Raw genomic sequence first — 21952 nt, forward strand, 5'->3', positions numbered from 1 at the left:
TTCGGCAGCTTTGATCTGAGGCAAGTAATGCATACTAGCTCATTATGCCTTTGTCTTGCAGGGTTTTTTTTTCTTTTTTAGAGGGTTTACTTCCTCTAAGTTTAACCCAGACTCCCCATAAAACCCCCAGCCATCACACATATTAAGAAGAATTCCTGTATAGGCAAGTTGTTCCAGACTTCCATTCATGTAACCATATAAGAGGTCCAGTGATCTTTTCACAGAACTGCAAACAGGTTACATATTTTAGCTATGTACTCGGATGTTTGCCTGGTGTTTTGCTCCAATACAGTTTCAAAATATGAAATGTCTGCAGCATGGGCTGAGACCCCTCCAGCACCACATCAACTGTCTTCTTAATTGTAGGGAGAGTAAAATATTAAAATAAGGCCCAGCGCTGTCTCCCATGACCACAAAAAAACACATTTCGGTTTACAGGTAACAGTGTTTCCAGGAATCTTCCAAGACAGCTACCTGAGAGAAGATTGGCTTCGCCTTCTACAGAAAACACAATAACAAAAGCAATTAAAAGCCCCTCTCATTCCCTCAGTTATCCAAAAAGTAAGAATCATCAATGTAGGGAACCTGGAAAAATCCCCCCCCCCCCCCAAAAAAAAAAAAAAAAAAAATATCATACTCCAAACATAAATAACCCAGAGTGGGAATATAGATTCTAACCTGATAGAGTAACTGTGGTTTTCTCAAGTAATCATCCAGAACAGCTACTTGAGAGGATAAACAAGGAATAATCATACCTTAGGGAGGGATAACAGCCTGTGGGACTTTTCTGCCAAAAGCCAAATCCTGGCTGGGTAGAAGTTCCACACGGTAATACTTCACAAAGTAATAGGAAGACCATGTACTGCGACCTAAGAAAATCTCCAAATACCTTGGAATGATACATTGGATCTGGCTTAATAATCACTCTATCATTTAAGATGGTCAGATAAGGATCCTCACTAGATAGGGCCTGTAGATCCCCTATTCCTGTGGCTGACATAATGGGCAGAAGTAAAGTCATCCTAAAGAGTTATTAAAGTGGTTGTAAACCCAAGCACACATCTTGCACCTACAGGCAAGCCTAGATTAAGGCTTACCTGTAGATGCACGGTTTAGGAGATATTTACAATTGAGACGAGCGCGCCGTAGACAACGGCGCAGCCGCACTGAGCGTGCCATTTTTCTTAATGCCATTAACAGGGTTAATGCCGTATTTCCGCGCATGTGCGAGGACCTGCCGTCCCGCGCGGGAGTGAAGTCATCGCCGCTCCGGCCAATCACAGCGCCGATAACAGGAAGCAGCGACGAGGAGACATGGCGGTGGACGGGATGAAGGAGGACTTTGATCGCAGGTAAGTGATGCATAATAAGCTAGTATGCTGTGCATACTAGCTCATTATGCCTTTCTTTTGCAGGTTTTTTTTTTTTTTGTTAAAAATGGAAGGGTTTACTAGAGCAGACATGATCCTCCTCTTTTTGGGTCCCCTGCTGGTGCTCCTATCCCCTTCCTCCTGCCATGTGCCCCCAAAGCAAACACCTTTCTGGGGGGGGGGCTCCTAATCAGACTCACTCCTGAACCACTGCTGTGCGTGCCCATTCACACACAGAACCACGGCTCGACCCAGCCCAACCTCTCTTTTCACTGGCTGTGATTGACAGCATAGAATGCATGGAGGTAAAAAAACCTTGAGCCTTTAGAACAGGGGTGTCAAACTCAATTTCGTGGAGGGCCGCATCAGCAGTGTGGTTGCCCTCAAAGGGCCAGTTGTATATGGGTCGCACTACATACAGGGGGCAGAGTTCAGGATTACGTTAGGATTATGCTACGTACACAGTGCAGGAATTCAGGGGGTGTGCTACGTACAGAGGGCAGGGATTCAGGGGTGCGCTATGTACAGAGGGCAGGGATTCAGGGGTGCGCTACGTACAGAGGGCAGGGATTCAGGGGTGCGCTACGTACAGAGGGCAGGGATTCAGGGGTGCGCTACGTACACAGGGCAGGGATTCAGGGGTGCGCTACGTACACAGTGCAGGGATTCAGGGGTGCGCTACGTACACAGTGCAGGGATTCAGGGGTGCGCTACGTACAGAGGGCAGGAATTCATATATATCAGGTTGCAGGTTTTTGCTGCATTCTCTGACAGTGCGCCAAAGATGAAAACTGCAGATACACCAGCAATGGGCCAAAACACAGCAAACCAGTGTGAACCCACCTAAAAGCACAAGGGACCAAGCACTACCACAGGCATATGACAATTACTGCTGCTGGAGAAAAAAAAAGTTTAAAAACGAGGGGAAGGGAGATAAGAGTCACTGAGCTCACACTTGGATGGTCCCTGGAGATATCCTCTGTACCTTCTATCTGCCGGCTGCTCACGGCTCCTTCACTCACTGCAGTCTGCACGGACTTCACACAGGAAGAGGGGAGGGGGAAAGGCAGAGCAGACTCAGCCTCTCCCATTTGTGTAGGGGGGAACTGTGCACTGTGACAGTGTAATAACCACAGTGAGCCAACACAGATGCAGCCAGACACCCCTACATTTACACACAGCTTCTCCTGTCCCATAGAAGTTCACGGACAGGAGAAAAAAATTGGATTTTTGTACTCACCGTAAAATCCATTTCTCTGAGTTCATGGACGGACACAGCAGCCTTTGACCTTAGGGTTATATCCGCTTGCTTCCTTCAGGAGAGTTAGGCAGAAAAAAAGCACTTTAAGTGTTAACAACACTTTCCTCAGTGCAGCTCCTCCCAGGAGGCGTGGTTCCCCGGGTATAACCCACACCCTGCTCTAGCAGCTTCAGTTCGTAACAAGCAGTACAAACAAAAGGAGGGGTGGGTGCCGTGTCCGTCCATGAACTCAAAGAAATGGATTTTACGGTGAGTACAAAAATCCTATTTTCTCTTCCGTTCATGGACGGACACAGCAGCCTTTGACCTTAGGGACGTCCCCAAGCAGTGTCAAAAAATTTGAGGGGTGGGAAAAACAACACAGCAAACCAAGCTTACACCCCAAACAAAACCGGAGTTACTCTAAAGGAGGAACTCCAACTTTAAACTGCCGCCTGTAACACCTTGCGGCCGAAGGAGGCATCAGAAGATGCACTTACATCTACCTTGTAAAACTTTGAAAAAGTGTGGACCGACGACCAGGTCGCTGCCTTGCACACCTGTAACACAGAGGCTTGATGCCGGAAAGCCCAAGAGGCACTGATCGCCCTGGTCGAATGCGCCGTAACCCGAAAGTGAGGCGCCCGCCCCTTCAGGGCATAGGCCTGAATCACAACCTGTCGGATCCACCTAGAAATGGTGGCCGACGAGACTGCCAGACCTTTTTTGGGACCAGCCACCGACACGAACAGTGAGCCCGACTTCCGGAACGGAGCCGTAGCCGATAGGTACACTCGTAGGGCCCGAACCACATCCAGGGAATGTAAAGTGACCTCCTTCTGGTTTTTCGGCTGAGGACATAAGGATGGAAGAACAATGTCCTCATTAATGTCAAAAGCCGAAACCACCTTTGGGAGAAAAGACAGCTGAGGTCGCAGTACCACCTTATCCTTATGGATGACCAAGTAGGGAGCCTTGCAAGACAAGGCCGCCAGTTCAGATACTCGTCTGATCGAGGTAATAGCTACCAGAAAAACCACCTTCTGTGACAAAGTCAAAAGGGATATTTCGGATGACCTCAAAAGGGAGCATCATGAAGCACCGAAAGGACTAAATTCAAGTCCCATGGGGGTAGCGGATGGTGCACCGGAGGGGCCACATGCCGGACCCCCTGCACAAACGTACGCACCAAGGAGTGCGCCGCCAAGGGGCGCTGAAAGTAAACGGCCAGAGCCGAAATCTGACTCTTAACTGTACTCAAGGCGAGAGCCTGATCCACGCCCCGCTGTAAAAACAGCAGAATCCTGGACACCACGTATGTACGAGGGTGCCAGTTCATCTCCTCACACATAGAGATGTAGGCTTTTCACGTACGATGGTAAATCCTCCGTGAAGTAGACTTCCGTGCACGCAGCATGGTAGAAACCACCGAGCCAGAGCCTGGTTTTCAACAGCCACGCCGTCAAAGGCAGCAACTGTAAAGCAGGGTGGAAGATCGGACCCTGCGACAGAAGATCTTCTCTCAGGGGTAGACGCCAGGGGGCATCTGCCACCAGATGCACCAGGTCCGCGTACCAGGAGCGGCACGGCCAGTCTGGGGCGATCAGGATTGTTGGAATCCCTTCGGCTTCCACCCTGCGCAGCAGGCAAGGAAGAAGCTTCAGAGGAGGGAAGGCGTAAATTAGGCGATAGTGACCCCCAAGGTGCCACCAACGCGTCCGCCCACGGGTCCTTTGATCTGGTCACGAACCGTGGCACCTTCCGATTGAGACGGGACGCTAGGAGGTCCACGTCTGGAGTGCCCCACTTTTGGCACAGACTCTGAAACACCTCCGGGTGGAGTGACCACTCTCCTTGGTCCAGTGTTTGGCGACTTAGGAAGTCGGATTGCCAATTCTGTACTCCCGGAATGTACACGGCCGACAGAGCCGGAACGGACCTTCCTGGTCCGTTCCTTTCCCGCCGCACTAGGTGCACCTGTGGCATCCTTAATGATGTCATCCAGGGACGCTCCAAAAAGCCGCTCACCCTAAGAGCCCATTCACACCTAGGCGTTTTGTTGCCTGTAGTGGGACGCCCGCTGCCGCCCCAACACGCCAGAGGGATGATGTAACATTGCCCTCTATGGAGATGGTTCACATCTCCACCCCGAACGCCTGTCGCCTGAAAAAAAGTCCCGGACCTTTTTTTCCAGGCGTCTTTCGGCATAGGAGATGGGAACCATCTCCATAGAGTGGGTGAAGGCTGCATTCACAATCACGGTACAAAACGCCGCTATTTGTCGCCGCAATTCGCGTGACAAAACGCCGCGATTTAGTATGCCGAGGTGTGAATGCAGCCTTAAAGGGTAAATCCACCAAAGCCTTCTTTGAGGATTGGTCCGCAGACCAGCATTTCAGCCACACAAGGCGGCGTAGTACCACCGCATAGGTGGAGGCTCTGGAAAGCAAGGGAAGCATATCCAGGGCCGACTCACAGACAAATTTTAGACCCTGAACCAATTGTTCAGCCAGGTCCTTGCAGGTCTCGGAAGCATCCTGCTCCTCCAGCTTCTGCAGCAACAACTTTGTCCTTTCAGTCAGTGTCTGCAACACCAGAGACCCGGCCACAACCGGTCTCACAGCCGAACCCACAACTGTGAACATAGAGCGGGGCCACAGCCTCCACTCTCCTATCAGTGGGGTCCGTAAAAGCGGGAGCCCCTTCCACAGGCAATGTGGTGGCTTTACTCAGTCTGGACATGGGAGGGTCCACTGATGGAGAGACCCACTTTTTCAAAAAGCCCTCCTCAAAGGGATAACGGACCGCAACGTTTTTAGGAACAGCAAAAACCTTTCTGTGGCGTGTCCCATTCCTTACAGAGCAATTGCTCAAAATATGGAATACAGGGAAAAACTTTTGCGGTGCTGGGCGGTTTGCGGAACCCAAAAGGGACCGGCACATGCGGTGCCCCCGCCAAATCCTCAAGTTTATGAGTATCACGCACCGCAGAAATAAGAGCTCCAACAAATTCCCTATCATTCACTGACCCTGAGACAGTCATCCTCACAGTCTGTGTGGGTTAAGCCTGCATGATCTGACATTACAGAACCAGATTCTGAAGCAACAGCTGGCAATGAGTCTGTGTCAGAGACATCACCAGAAGCAGACTCAGGGAGGGGGCGCTTTGTACCCCCTTCTGGGCACTAGCTGCTTCAAACCTGGTGAGAAACGCCTCAAGGACAGCCGACATTGCCTCAACAGATGCGGCAGGGGCAGGGGGATTAAAGTATAACTCGGGCATTGTTGGGGCAGAAAAACCAGGTTCAGGTTCCATATTGCCCCACCGCTGTGTACTGTGCTGTGTAAGGCAGAACAACCCACCGGTCACCTCCCGGGTGCAAAAATAGAAGCAGAGGCCTCCCAGGGACTCACCACCCCACCCGGTTGCAGAGAGAGCTGAAAACCTGAGGTGTGCTCTGATGTGCTGGCAAAATGACGGCCGTGGCGCAGTTTAAATTCCCCAGTGATGCACCAAACCCCTAACACTAAACAGCAGCACACAGTAGCACCCCCCAGAGGAAAAAAAAAAAAAAAACAGTCCCCCACAACACACAGGCCCCGGTTGGTAATAAAGAAGCCCCAGGAGGCCCCCCCTCACAGCCGCTACCCAGTCTAGGGAAGGAGGGAAAGGAAAGGGAGAGGAAAGGGAGAGAGGAAAGCAGGGTGGACCCTCAGTCAACCTCCCCAGGGAAAACACCAGCCAAACCACCTTGCCAGCGCAAGGGGCCACTACTTACCCGTCCTGTGACTACCGGCTGGAGGTATCCCGGACAGAACCAACGTCCACTAACGGCATGGCTGTCGGCCAGACACACTGTCACAAGGTCATAGAGACCGGTCATATGTGTGTCCTGGAACATGCAGTTCCCCGGCCGCCCCTGGAGCAATGGGGCCTGTCGTGGACGACCCAAAACTGAGGGCCGGCACACGCTCGATGGCCGAACATGGGGGGGACTACAAGAGTCAAGACCCAGCCTGTCACCCAGTCGGCTGTTGATAGAAGAATCACAGGATTCAAAATGCAGGAACAAAATAATTACAGGGACTCCAGAGTGCCTGTCCTCTCCTGACGTTAGGCAGAAAGAAACTGGAGCTGCTAGAGCAGGGTGTGGGTTATACTCGGGGAACCACGCCCCCTGGGAGGAGCTGCACTGAGGAAAGTGTTGTTAACACTTAAAGTGCTTTTTTTCTGCCTAACTCTCCTGAAGGAAGCGGATATAACTCTAAAGGTCAAAGGGTAGGGTTGTCCCGATACCGATACTAGTATCGGTACCAAGCATTTGCCCGAGTACTTGTACTCGGGCAAATGCTCCCGATGCTTCACCCGATTAAAAAAAAGAAAGCATTATAAATGAAGAAAAATTGTAAAAAAATAAAAACAAATTGTTAAAGATTAAAAAAAAAAAAAAACTGACACATGTGATAAAAAAAAAAAAAAAAAAAAAAAGTATCGGTGGGTTGTTCTGCCTTACACAGCACAGTACACAGCGGTGGGGCAATATGGAACCTGAACCTGGTGTTTCTGCCCCAATAATGCCCGAGTTATACTTTAATCCCCCTGCCGCATCTGTTGAGGCAATGTCGGCTGTCCTTGAGGCGTTTCTCACCAGGTTTGAAGCAGCTAGTGCCCAGAAGGGGGTACAAAGCACCCCCTCCCTGAGTCTGCTTCTGGTTCTCTAATTAAGGCATTCAAGACCAAGGACAAATCCCAGGGAGTCAAAACACCAAAAAAAAAAAAAAAAAAAAAAAAAAAAGGATGGTGTAGGTGTAAACTGCTGTCTAGCTATCAGAAGCCTTTTGTTTAGGTATCTTCTGCTAATTGGACCTCCAATGCCAATAAAGCCGCCACCTGGACTCTAAGGGCCAGTGCACAGTGTTTTCCATGTATTCCAATTGCTCTAGTTCACACCAATGCAGTCAGTTCCCGGTCAGTTTCTACACCAGAAACTGACTGGAACTGACTGCACTGGTGTGATCTAGAGCCATTGGAATACATGTTAAACACTGTGCATAGATTTTTAGGGCCAGTTCACACCACAAAAATGCACTCATACGTTCCAGATCAGTTTTTGCTAAGGCCGGGTACAGACGAGCAAACATGTACGATGAAACCGGTCCGTCGGACCGTTTTCACCGTACATGTCTGCCCGGGGATTTCTGTATGGTGGCTGTACTCACCATCATACAGAAATCTGCGCGTAAACAACATGTGGGGCGTGTCCACGCCGTCACCGCGACGATGACGCGGCGACGTGGGCGGCCCTGCCAGTTCAATGCTTCCACGCATGCGTCAAAGTCATTCGACGCATGCGAGGGATGGCGGGCGCTCGGACATGTACGGTAGGTCTGTACAGACGACCGAACATGTCCGAGCGGGCAGGATTTCAGCGGGCTGTTTTAAAACAAGCCCAGAAATATTTGCCCGCTGGAAAAAGGCCCGGCGGGCAAATTTTTGCTGGAATCCTGCCCGCTCGGGCCTACACACGACCGAACATGTCTGCTGAAACTGGTCCGCGGACCAGTTTCAGCAGACATGTTCGGTCGTGTGTACGGCCCATTACAGTTCACACCACACGCAGTTTGTGCTACACTGGGGAGATTTACCTTTTCTTCCGGTCCCATATCCAAAAACAGAAAGCGAGAGGAAATCCCTGCAAATTAAGAGAATCCCTCAGGGATCCCCAGGCCTTCAGAACTAGTGTCCTCATTGGAAGATTTCCTCTCTATTACTTTTCTGGGGACAGCCCAAAATGTGGGATTTTCTTTTACTTTCACCTTTAATGCTAAATGTTAAACAGGACAAATGGGATGAAACTCCCTAATGGGGGCACAGAAAGCAATAAAAACTGTCAGACGTTTTTAATCTTTGTCCACTCTAGCCAAAACTAAATAAAAAGTTTAGCATTTAGTTGTACTTTTAGTTAAAAGGGGACAGAACACCAGACCTGGATTGGAAACGCAATGAAACTGAGGGTGAGGGAGATGCCTTTGGTATTTTGTTTCCTGTAGAAGGTGGAGCGAATCAGTTAGCTGTCCTGGAAAATCACTGGGAAAAGATCATATTCCTAATTAAAGAGTAATTTCAGCGATTGTGTTGAAAATAACTTTAAATAAATACATTTTTGAGAATTGTGAGCTTCATTTTATACAAAAGAATCGCGATTCTCATTTTTCCCAGAATCGTGAAGCTCTAGAGGCCCACCAGTATTTTTTTTTTATTATTTTAAGTATAACTGCAACTTTAAAATATCTCTCTCTCTCATAAAATGTGCATTTTATATATACACACTAAAATTAAAAAGGAACACTTTTGAATCAGAACTCCTGGGATATTGATCTGGTCAGTTAAGTAGCGGGGGGGGGGGGGGCGGTGTATACAGAGGGGTTGTTAATTTCAATTAACAGCAAAGCAGCTGAAACTGATTAACAACAGGTGCACAAGATGGGCAACAATGAGACGACCTCTAAAACAGGAATGTTTTTTCAGGTTTTTTTCTCTACTCATCTTTTCTGACTGTTTTTCACTAGTTTTGCATTTAGCTAGGGTCAGTGTCACTACTGGTAGCACAAGGCGATACTTGGATCCTATAAAGGTTGCACAGGCAGTCCAACTCCTCCAGGATGGCACATCAATACGTGTCATTGCCAGAAGGTTTGCCGTGTCTCCCAGCACAGTCTCAAGAGCATGGAGGAGATTCCAGGAGACAGACAGTTACTCTAGTAGACCTGGACAGAGCCATAGAAGGTCCTTAACCCATCAGCAGGACCGGTATCTGCTCCTTTGTGCAAGGAGGAACAGGATGAGCACTGCCAGAGCCCTACAAAAATGAACTCCAGCAGGCCACTGGTGTGAATGTCTCTGACCAAACAATCAGAAAACCTACGTTAGATCTACCGGTAACGGTATTTCTACGAGCCTTCCAGGACGGCACACCAGAGAGATAAGGGCTCCTCCCACAGGAAACACAATCAATTGACAAGTTTGTTATAAGTTCCCACCCCTCCCCTTGCTCCTCAGTATTTAATAAAGTAATCTTGAACTGGTTCACAAGGGGCACCCCATCGGTACTTACCATTTAGCATATAGCTTACCTTTCTTCACATAGGGTGGGTAGTAGGCCTGCCGTCCTGGAAGGCTCGTAGAAATACCGTTACCGGTAGATCTAACGTAGGTTTTCTCCTACGCCTTCCAGGACGGCACACCAGAGAGGATATAAAAGGACCTCAGGCCTACCTCAGGGTGGGACCACAGCTTGGAGGACCTTCCGACCGAAAGCCAGGTCTTGCTGTGACAACAATTCTACACGGTAGTGTTTCAGGAAGGTGTGATGACTTGACCAGGTAGCCGCACTACGGATCTGGTCCCAGGAGGCACCTGCTCTCTCCGCCCAAGATGTCGCCAGAGATCTGGTTGAATGAGCTTTGATATTAAGTGGAGCTGGTTCTCCTGCACACTGATAAGCCTCTGTAATAGCTTCTCTAATCCATTTTGAGACTGATGGCCTTGAGGCCTGTAATCCCTTCCTGACTCCACCATAAAGGATTAGGAGATGGTTAGATTTCCTGAAACTTTTGGTTCTCTCTAAATATATAAGAAGACATCTTCTTACGTCCAAACAGTGAAACTTAAACTCCTTCTCGTTCTTTGGTTCTGAACAAAAGGACGGCAATATCATTTCTTGCGTCCTGTTGAGTAAGGATGCTACTTTAGGTAGGTATAAGGGATCTGCCCTAAGAGTGACCCTGTCTGGTTGCACCCTAAGAAAGGGCTCTTTCATGGACAGAGCTTGCAGATCTCCCACCCTCCTGGCTGTAGTAATAGCCAACAAAAAAGTTAATTTTAACGTAAGGAACCTAAGGGAAACTTTCTCTAAAGGTTCAAAAGGGGGCATAGATAATGACTCTAATACCCTAGTAAGGTCCCATGGTGGACAGAAGCTTTTAAGGACGGGGGACATTCTTTCCCTAGCTAGTAAGAATCTCTTAACTAGGTCGTCCTTCGCTAATCTTTTATCCAGGTACACGGAGAGGGCAGCTACCTGTACTCGCAGGGTGCTAACCTTAAGTCCAGCGTCTGCTCCATCCTGGAGAAAATCCAGGATAACCGGAACCGACTGGGAAGACTTTTGTCTTTTTCTACTCCAGGTCTGGAAAGTTTTCCATATCTTTAAGTAGATCTTTCTGGTGACCGGCTTTCTACTTGTAAGGAGAGTATCAATCACCTTTTCTGAACAACCTTTTTGTTTCAGAATCTGGCGCTCACTAACCAGGCTGTTAGCTGAAAGAACTCTGGTCTCGAGTGAAACACTGGACCTTGTCTGAGAAGATCTGTCCTGGCTGGGAGTCTCAGAGGCTCTGCTACTGACATGAACCTCAGATTCGCAAACCATGTCCTCCTTGGCCACCATGGGGCAATAAGGAGGACCTGACCGGGGGACTTGCTGACTTTCTGGAGTACCCGCGGAATTAGCGCCAGGGGTGGGAAAGCGTAGGCCATTCTGAAGTGCCAGTTCTGGGACAGCGCGTCCAGGCCCTCGGAATCCCGTTCTACCGAGGCTGAGAAGTACCTGTTCACTTTCCTGTTCTTCCGGTTCGCGAACAGGTCTATGTCTGGTTCGCCAAACTGAAGAACTAGGGCCTGAAAGACCTCGGGACTCAATTCCCATTCCCCCTGTCTTAATTGTTGGCGGCTGAGGAAGTCCGCTTCTATGTTGTCTGTCCCCTTTATATGTATGGCTGAGATGGAGGTGACATTTTTCTCTGCCCAACCCAGAATTTTCATGGTTAGTTCCAATAGGGGACCGGATCTGGTACCGCCTTGGTGATTCAGGTAGGCCACTACTGTAGCGTTGTCTGAGCTCACCTGGACCTCCCTGTCTGTGACATCTTGTTGGAAGGCCCTCAGGGCTTCTCCTACTGCTCTGAGCTCCCTGGTATTGGAAGATTGATGAGCCAGGAGGTAGCACCATCTTCCTTGGGCTTTTTTCCCCCCCATGTGGGCACCCCACCCCCATGTGCTGGCATCCGTAGTCAATTTTACCGGATCCCATTGTGCCCAAGGTCGACCTTCCCTTAGGTTTTGGTGACTGGTCCACCACTCTAGGGATGACAGGACCTGAGGGGTGAGTAAAATCTCCTGATCCAGGGATTCCTTCTTCTTGTCCCAAGAGGACAGAAAGAAAAAATGGAGCATCCTTGCATGTAATTGGGACCAGACTACTGCTGGTATGGATGCCGACATTAAGCCTAGGACTCTCATAACCGACCTCCTGGGAAGTCTGGGGAATCTCACCAGATTCTCTGCTGCTGACGTTAATTTTTTTATTTTTTCCTCTGGTAGGAAGAGCGTCTGAAGCCTGGAGTCTATAGTGTAGCCCAGGAAACTTTTTACCTGCTCTGGTATGAGGGAGGATTTCTCTAAATTGATAATCCAGCCTAGGCTTTCTAAAAACTCCATCACCCTGTTGGTATCCCTCTGAACCTGTGACTCTGTCTGACCGGAGATCAGTAGATCGTCCAGGTATGGTATAAGGCATATCCCTTGAAGATGTAGGAAGGCTACTGCCTCTGCCAGTATCTTTGTAAAGATTCTGGGGCTGGAGGTTAGGCCGAAGGGTAGCGCCCTGAACTGCCAATGAAAGATTTCCTCCCCTACCACCACCGCAAACCTCAAAAAGGCCTGATGGTCCACGTGAATTGGCACGTGCAAATAGGCGTCTTTCAGGTCTATGGTTGTCATGTAGGTTTCCTTCATGAGGTTCTTTCTTACTGAGTAAATACTCTCCATGGAAAACTTCTTCTGTTCTAAAAATCCGTTTAGTTTTTTCAGGTTTACTATCAGGCGGAATTTTCCTGATGGTTTCCGAACCAAAAACACGTGGGAATAGAACCCCCGGTACTGCTGTTCCACTGGCACTGGTGTTATTACTAGTTGCTCTGCCAATTCCTGAACCCCCTCCAAGAGGGCCCTTCTTTTTAGGGTATCCTTGGGGAGCTGCGTGAGGGTGATCATAGGGGGGGGAAAGGTGACAAATTCCAGGCGGAACCCATCCCTTATAAGCCTGTGTATGTAGGGACTGTCTGAAATATTTTCCCACAGTTGTACAAACTGGGACAACCTCCCCCCTACCTTGACCTTGGCGTCACTTGGTCTGTTTAGCCTCAGCCTTGGCGGAGGGAAAGAGCAAGTTATTCTTTTTGTTCCCTTTGCCATAAAACCAGCGCCTATTGGGTTCTCTTTTATACTTCTGCTTGTTCTGCCCCTGGGGGCCTCGAAAAGTCTTCTTAAACCCATCTTTCTTAGGTTTCACAGGGAATTTCTTTCCCTTTTCTGAAGACCTAGCTAGGACATCATCCAATCCTTGGCCAAACAGAAGTGAACCCTGGAAAGGGAGTCCACACAGTTTTCCCTTTGATGTGACATCCCCATCCCAGGCTTTAACCCAGATAGCTCGCCTGGACGAGTTAATCAAGGCCGCTGTTTTGGCTGAAGCTTTGGCAGTTTCCAAAGCGGCATCTGCCAAGTATGCGACAGCTTTTCCTATCAAAGATAGAGACCCCAAGATTTCCTCTGACTCTGTAAACTGGCCGAGGTGTTCTGCCAGTTTCTCTACCCATAGGTCTGCATTCCTGGCTACACAGGTCGCAGCTAATGCTGGGGCCATAGAAGCTGTGTTAGCCTCCCATGCTTTTCTTAGGAGTGATTCGGCCCTACGATCCATTAGATCTTTAATACTGCCAGCATCTTCAAATGAGAGGTCTGACTGTTTAGTGACCTGAGACAGGGCCGCATCCAGTTTTGGAAGTTTAAAGAAAGCTTCCCCAACTGATTGGGTGAACGGGTACTTCCGTTTCCAGGTTTTCTGAGTGGTCAGTCTCCTTTCTGGATATTTCCATTCTTGTAGGATTATTTCTTTTAGAGATTGGTGGAGAGGGAAGACTCTATCCTGCGTTTCACTGAGTCCCCTATACACCTTATCCTGTGCAGAGGTCGTTTTAGGAACCTCTGGAATCTCTTCAGTGGCATAGATTGCCTGAAGGAGACTGTCCACATCCTCTGCTGAGAAGAGGAATCTTTTCAATTTTCCTTCTTCCTGAGACATGACCGAGTCTCTATCCTCCTCACCCTCTGAGCTATGTCTAGTGACCTGGCTCATGACCTCACTTTCCTCTTCCTCCAGATCATGAGAAAAGACCTGGGAGGATAGGAAAGGGGTACTGGGTCCTGCAACTAGCCTTCCCTGAGAAATCAAAGTCTCTCTAGGGGCCGGTTCCTCTGTGCTAGGGCCTGTGGCTGCTTGTGTAGCTGTCTCCCTGAAAGCTCTAACCGTGGCCAACATTTCAGACTGCATTGACAAGAGAAAATCTTTCATCATGGCAGCTGCCTCCTTCCCAGCCAACTGGTTAATACACTTGTGGCAGAAGGGTTTGGTATAGGATTTTGGGAGTTTATCTTTACAGTTTCCACATTTTTTAGAGGAACTACCACTAGCAGATGCTGAGGATTGAGCAGAGGCCCCCTGGGTTTCACCGGGAGATTCTGTTAGAGAGGGAACATAATAAAAACAACCATGTTATTTCTTCCCACTTCAGAGCTGCAGGCTGTACTAGGGAGAAAAGAGAGAGAGAACGAGGAAGGCAGCCGTTACCAGCTGCATCCTGCGACTCAGGAACTCTCACTCTCCCCTTTTCTCCCTTTCCAGGAGGGACTGTACTCACCGACCCCCGATCTGGATTTTGTAGCCGCAGCGCTAGTCTTCCCTTCCTCTTCCATCATGAGGAGGTTGACTGGGTCCTTGGCTTGCCGGTACCTGTTCGCAGGGTTTATCCGCCGCCGACCCCACCGCTCCACGCCGAAGCGTCACTTCCGGGTTGCCGTGTAGGGAACGCCCACTCTCCGGTGACGCGCTTCCTGTACCTCCGAACGAGGTCTGGAGCGCAATGCTCCTCTGCAAACCCCCCCAGGAAGAAGAGTTAGCAGCGTGGCGGATTTTTGTGCAGAGGGACGATGGCTTTTTCACCACAGCTCAGAGCGTCCATGCCTGTCTTTGTGGCGACCTGTGAGCGACCGAAGCCAACAGGTCAGTTCAGCTCTCCCCGGCCTCCCTGAACCTGCCTCAACAGGGGTACCCTTCGACCTCACCGTCTCCAGGTAATATAAAACAACAAACGTGCCGCTGTGTTCGGGAGAAACACAATCAAAATACTGAGGAGCAAGGGGAGGGGTGGGAACTTATAACAAACTTGTCAATTGATTGTGTTTCCTGTGGGAGGAGCCCTTATCTCTCTGGTGTGCCGTCCTGGAAGGCGTAGGAGAAACAGACTTCATGGGGGTGGCCCGAGGGCCCGACGTCCTCTAGTGTGCTCTGTGCTCACTGCCGGAACACTGTGGAGCTCGATTGGCATTTTCCATTGAACACCAGAATTGGCAGGTACGCCATTGGTGCCCCAGGCTTTTCACAGATGAGAGCAGGTTCACCCTGAGCATATGTGACAGACGTGAAAGGGTCTGAAGAAGCCGTGGAGAACTTTATGCTGCCTGTAACATCGTTCAGCATGGCCGGTTTGGTGGTGGGTCAGTGATGGTCTGGGGCAGCATATCCATGGAGGGACGCACAGAAGCACTCTGTCTAACGCATAAGTGTATTCTGGGAAATGCCCCCCCCCCCCCAATATCTATGCGAGAAACTAAAAGCTCACAACACCAATCGCATTCTGCGATCCACCAACCAAAATCTACTCCAGATACAAGTCCAAAGGAGAACGAAGATTTGCAGTCCAAGGACCCAGACTATGGAACGCTCTACCAACCAACATCTGATTGGAGGTGAATCATCAGGCCTTTCAGGAGAAAGATCAAGACCCATCTCTTCTGAGGGCCCAGGGAATGGATACCAAGCGCCCAGAGGCGATTCAGTTCGCATGTGTTGTGCTATATAAGTTTCTCACTCACTCAGACCACTACAGGCTACACAATGGCACCCTGACTGCCAATAGGCATCGGGATAACATCCTTGGACCCATTGTCAGACACTACGCTGGTGCAGTGCTCCTGGGTTCTGCCTGGTGCACAACAATGCCCGGCCTCATGTGGCGAGAGCATGCAGCCAGCTCCTGGAGGATGAAGAAATTGATACCACTGAATGGCCCCCATGCTCATCTGACCTAAATCCAAAAGAACACCTCTGGGACAGGGCTCGACAAATCCCAGTCGCCAGTGTCCTGGCGGCTTGGCTTGGCTTGGCTTTTGTGAGCTGGCGCCATCTGGTGGTGGCCGTTGGTATTACAAGTCAAGCATTACAAGTTAAACAGCAATTCTAATGTCATTTTTCACTATTTTCACTGCCATCTTCTTCCCTCTAATTAGAACCCCCCCAAAAAGCGCTCCGCTCGTGGAATGCCGCCAAAATTTTACCCTTTAAAATCTTCATAGGCGACATTTAAAAAAAACTACAGGTTGCATGTTTTGAGTTACAGAGGAGGTCTAGGGCTAGAATTATTGCTCTCGCTCTACCAATCGCGGCGATACCTCACACATGTGGTTTGAACACCGTTTACATATGCGGGCGCTGCTCACGTATGTGTTCGCTTCTGCACGCAAGCTCGTCGGGACGGGGTGCGTTTTCTGGCTCCTAACTTTTTTAGCTGGCTCCTAGATTCCAAGCAAATTTGTCAAACCCTGCCTGGGACAATATGTTTCGGTCCATCCGGTGCCGCCAGGTTGCACCTCAGTCTGTTCAGGAGCTCAGTGATGCCCTGGTCCAGACCTGGGAGGAAATACCCCAGGACACCATCTGTCGTCTCATTAGGAGCATGCTCTGATGTTATCAGGCATGCATACAAGAACTTGGGGGCCATACAAACTACTAGGGGTGCAACGGATCAAAACACTCACGGATCAGATCGATCCTCGGATCGGAGTCACGGATCGGAGTCACGGATCGGATCATTTTTTGGATCAGCAAAAAATATATATATATATAAAAAAAAAAAAGACTAATCTTGTTACACCCAACGGAGTTTTAGATTCAGTTATTTTCAACACAAAAAACGGAGCTTATGTGCTTAAATACAGAATATGTAAATCTGACGGACTGTTTACATGTTAAATTTTAAAAGCCGCAGCAAACCTTACATGCCTGCTAATGTGACAGAACACCTCGGATTTTCACATTTAGTTAAATATGAAAATCAGAGGTGTTCTGTCACATTAGCAAGTATGTGAGTTTTAAAATTTAACATGTAAACAGTCTGTCAGATTTACATATTCTGTATTTAAGCATATAAGCTCCGATTTGTGTTGTAAATAACTGCATCTAAAACTCTCTTGGGTGTAACAAGATGTCCGCTTGCCCCCTAATCACTATCATTACTCTGGTGTCACTGGGGGTCCCCACCTCCTCGCTGGTGTCACTGGGGGTCCCCACCTACTCGCTGGTGTCACTGGGGGTCCCCGGGTGATGGTGTCTCTCCTACCGGCAGGTGCAGATCTCGCAGATACTGTCTCCACATGTCTGCAGTCGGTGGTCCCGGGTCTGTAGTCAGCGCGCTGAGGAGTGTCACGCTGTGCACTGGCAAGCACACTGTTTTCACTGGGGTGGAGCAAGATGGTCGCCCCCCTGGAGCTAGGCCGAAGCCGGGGACTTTCCTATGGCTGAGGAGCGCTCCGCGGATCGTGTGGTGTGCCGATCCAAATGGGGTGACCCGTTCGGATCATGGAACAGTGACGATCCGTTGCACCACTACAAACTACTGAGGACCATTTTGAGTTGTTGCAATGAAATGTCAGCAAAATTAACTAGTTTGCTGCATAATTTTTTCAGGGTGTCTTTGAATTCAGCCCTCTGTACGTGGATAATTTTCATTTCCATCAAATGATGTGCCATCCTTTCATTCCTAACACATTACCCAGGCCATATCAGTATAGATATCCAGCATGAGATTTTTGCCCGTTGAGATCTGATCAAAGTGTTCCTTTCATTTTTTTGAGTATATATTATATAATGCACATTTTATTGCTGTCCGTTTACTTTTTTTTGGAGACTGGAAAGCAATTGCACCAGGGATCAGCAAATCGCTGCTGGTACCATGCAGGACTACTGCAGCCCATCAGTGTAAGCTGTCTGCCTGTACCTAGTATGGACATGAAGAATCAATTAACTACCAGAGTGTTCAACAGTGCTGTGGTAGTTCACTGAAAACTACAAGCCGATGGCCTCAAAGGATGTCGGTACTTGAATGAATGACGCAGGATGGAGCCCCGAACTGCCATGCCGTTTTCAAAAAGCGACAGTTGGTAGGGGGAACTTCTCCCCATACTGCTGTCACACAAGGCATTTGGCTCCCCAAGAGGTTGCAGTTGTGGCAACATGTTACATGCTCCACCCTAAACACTGGTGTAACATGTTCCCAAAGGTGAACTTTTCCTTTAAAATATGCCATTACATACCTTTTCTTCCTGCATTCTAGGCAGTGCAGTGATGTTGCCACAGTTTCCTTTTCCTTGTTCAGCAGCAGGGGACTCTTCAAGGCCTGAGTGGGCTCACATGTAATTACATGAGCGTCACTCAGTCCTGGAAGAATGCCCATTCCCCTATCCTAAAGTTCTAAGAACTGTTGCGATAACGCACCCCTGGAAGATGTGTAAATAACAGGCTGGGCTGCAGGGCTCACAGGAACTGAGCAGAATGAGAAGACTGTCATCTCTGCTACCGGACTGCTGGTGCGGGACCGAGGAGAAAGTCAGACAGCATGGAGAGGGTAAATACAACTTTAAAAGAAAAAGGGGGAACTAAAAAAAGGTGAAAAAATTAAATAAAAAATTAAAACTGAATTTCTACTTTAAAAAGCAAAACAATAACAGTTAACCAGTAATAATCAAAATCACATTCTGAAAATAATTTCTTGGTACCAAAAGTCAATATTGCAAAAGAAGATAATATGCCCTCAAAACCTAGGACTGTCCCTTACAGTAGTTTTTTTATTTAAAATACATTACATACCTTTCTTTCTTGCAGTCTTCTAGCTAGTACAGTCACCAATGCTAGACCGAGCAGGAAGTCAGAGACAGCAATGGAGCCGGTAAACAGAACTTGAAAAACTGGGGAACTAAAAATAAAAACAGAACTGGCGTTTCACTAAAAAATAAATAAATCAGCTTCCAGACCTGTTACAACTTAAAGGAAAACATTTTTTTTTTGCTGAAATGACTGTTTACAGGGTATAGAGACATAATAGTTAACTAATTCCTTTTAAAAATGATTAAAAATAGATCAAAATCAATCATATAATGTACCTGCAGTTTCTAGTGTTGTTTCCTGCTTCTGTGATGTACAGAGCCACAGAGCCAATACAGGGCAGTGATGGTTTGGAAAACGAAACTGATTGGTGCTGTGGGGTTTTAGACACATAGTAATCACACCTCCTTGAAGTTAGTGACCACAAAGAGAAAGCTCCCAGTACTGTGGTTATCAGGAAACAGACAACCAGGAAGTGTGGAGATCAGAGAAGAATTACAGCAACTTGAGAGCAAAAACGAACAACGAGGACATGAAAACAGCACTGCATTAAGGTAAAGGAAGCTATTAAGATAAAAAAAAAAAAATTCCTTTACAAACCCTTTAAGCCGGCCATAGATGGTTCGAACCATGTGTAGGCAGGCGGAATGTACATCGATCGACAAGACTTGGGTACAACCAGCATATCAGATTTTACATGCGATTGTGTTCTCCCAGCAGAGACGGCTTCCCCTGCTGAGAGAACACAATAGCTCTGCAGGAGGGATTCCTCTGTCAGTGTGTCGCTGGGGGAACTGAGCAAGTTTCTTTCTTGTAAGCATGAGACTTTTCGCTCCGTCTATGGCTGGTCTTAGAGATATTATCAATAACTAGTAATAATCAAATTCACATTCTAAATAGTCAGTACTGAAGAAAAGAGGATAATATAGCTTCAAAACATGGGACTATCCCTTACAAATCAATAATAGCTGACAACATTTGCCCATGTTAAAGCCGGTTCACACTGGGGCGGCACGACTTCGGGGGCGACTCGGCCAGGCGACCTGAAGACGACTTCTAAAATGACTTCTGTATAGAAGTCAATGCAAATCCCCCCGAGTCGCCCCCGAAGTAGTACAAGAACCTTTTTCGCTCCTATTAGAACGGTTCTGTAATAAAAACATGAGAGGGGTTCTAATCCCTCTCCATTCTAATAAACAAGTGCTGCCATTATCTGTAGTTGGTCAAGTCGGTGAAAGTTCGGTGAAAGTTCCCACCCCATGGGTATCATAAGAAGAGAGCATTTCTCCAACACGCAGACATGAGAGGCGAGTGCTGGGAGACGGTTAGTTCCGGTACATAAAGTAGGCCTGAGGCCAGAGTCATGGAACCGACGGACCACGTACATTTACCTGCGAAGTACCCGCAGGACGAAGACGCCACAACAAGTATATAGAGTGAGCACTGAGCTCCAATACACAAGACTGAGGGAGAAACGAAACAGGACACTCCGGGGAGGACACCGCCGCTTTTCTAACCGCCGCCTCTATCCAAGACTTCTACTACAACGACATAACGGGTCCCTCACTCTGCACCAACGTCCCACCGTTACCTGCTCTGCATGCTCCCCTGGAACTTTTCATGTGCACGCGCACCTACTCAGGCCAAGGAGCGCGAGCAGGCTGGCTTAGCTGACTGCCGAATGCATCGATGTGAACGCCTGACCGCAATCCACCACAGCTAGGAACTGGGTGATCAGCTGGACACACGTGAGCCACACAGGAGAGGAGACGATCTGAGGCAGAATGAAAGGGCGCCTCTCCCTTCTATCTGATCAGATGTGACTTGTGTTTTATGTAGTGGGCAACAGTCTGTAGTGATGGAGGGAGGTGTGGGGCTGCCAAGTCCTATGGAAGTACCAGAAGGTTCTTCTATTCTGTGATAGGGCCTCCTGCTCTCCATGCTGCTTGTCTGAGGTATTGTGGATGGGATGTGGTGACAGCTATGACACAGGCCACATTGCCTGAGTATTGGGTGCTGCTGGTGGGAGGCTGAGCAGAGGAAGCCCACAATTCCCTGTGACTAACGTTATATTCTCGGGGGTGTCCCCAGGGGGTCACACGCCCCAGGTGACGGATTTAGGGAAGCCCCCCACAGGGGTTCCATCACCCCAATCCGCTATGGGAAGCGCTGCTCTAATACCCCTTAGCGCTGGCAAACCGACCCTAAATGGCTGCTGCTGTTTCTCCAGTGTGAAAGACACAGGGAAAAAAGTCCCGCTAGTCCTTGGAGCAGTGTGTATACCGCTCCCGCCCTTTGAAATCAATGGGACAGCGCGGCTATCCGGCCAGCATCGTGCCTCTGCAGAGGCGCATTGCGGGCAGTTCTAACCCTTTCTCGGCCGCTAGCGGGGGTAAAACCACCCTGCTAGCGGCCGAATAGCGCCGCTTTACCGCCACTACACCTCCCGCCCCAGTGTGAAAGGGGCCTAAGGGTGTCTCTGCCGCCCGGTCAAGTTTAATGGACAGGCGGTGCCCCTCTGCATAGTTTGCCAAATAGGAGGGAGACTGAATAGGCACACTAGCACTAAATCACTCTGCTCCTCCCACCCGCCAGCGCTATAGAAAGGCATTCCAGAGTGACACTTCAGCATGGGAGAGCCTTTGTGGAACTGGAAGGCATTTATTAGGACAAAAAGAAGGGTTTGTGTGCAGAAGGCCCTGGACTAGGAAGTATTGGGGTGCAGAGGAGGCCCTGGACTAGGAAGTATTGGGGTGCAGAGGAGGTCCTGGACTAGAAAAGGGTTAGTGTGGCAAAGACCCTGGATTAGGAGAGGAGGCCCTGGACTTAGAAAGCGTGCCTCGTGGTTGCGATGCGAGCACTCGTTCTGAGGGACGTTCCTGAACCTCCAATCAGAACGAGGAAAGGAACACCTGGCCGTTTATGTGAAGTACAGACCACTTTGACCTACAGGTAAGCCTAGATTAATATGGCTTACCTGTAGGTCCAAGAAATATCTCCTTAACCTACACGGTTAAGGAGATATGTCCAAGAAAGACAGTAGCGGCACACTCAGTGCGCCTGCACGCGCTAACGGCATCGTGCCGTCAGTGGTGGCTCCCGCACGCACGTGCGGCAGTGACGTCATTGCTGCTCCGGCCAGTCACATCGCCGGAGTAGCGATACCCGGAAGTCACTCCGGGAGAGATGGTGGTGTGGGAGGAGGCGAACAAGGAGAGCTGCGGGGGTTTTGATCACAGGTAAGTACTACATAATGAACTAGTATGCTATGTAGGGGTTTTTTT

The 21952-nt window shown here is 48.9% G+C and overlaps 1 protein-coding gene across 1 annotated transcript in view; it reads right to left on the reverse strand.

Moving 5' to 3' along the window:
- The window catches only part of LOC120928279 (S100P-binding protein-like), a 51848-nt gene that overhangs the window by 27438 nt on the left and 2458 nt on the right, over window positions 1-21952 (reverse strand). Inside the window, exon 2 of the mRNA XM_040339379.1 lies at window positions 18654-18672. Coding sequence (XP_040195313.1) covers window positions 18654-18672 — 19 coding nt within the window. The remainder of the gene's footprint in view (window positions 1-18653; window positions 18673-21952) is intronic.

The sequence above is a fragment of the Rana temporaria genome, chromosome 2 (genome assembly GCF_905171775.1).
Source record: "Rana temporaria chromosome 2, aRanTem1.1, whole genome shotgun sequence".
Taxonomy (NCBI): Eukaryota; Metazoa; Chordata; class Amphibia; order Anura; family Ranidae; genus Rana; species Rana temporaria.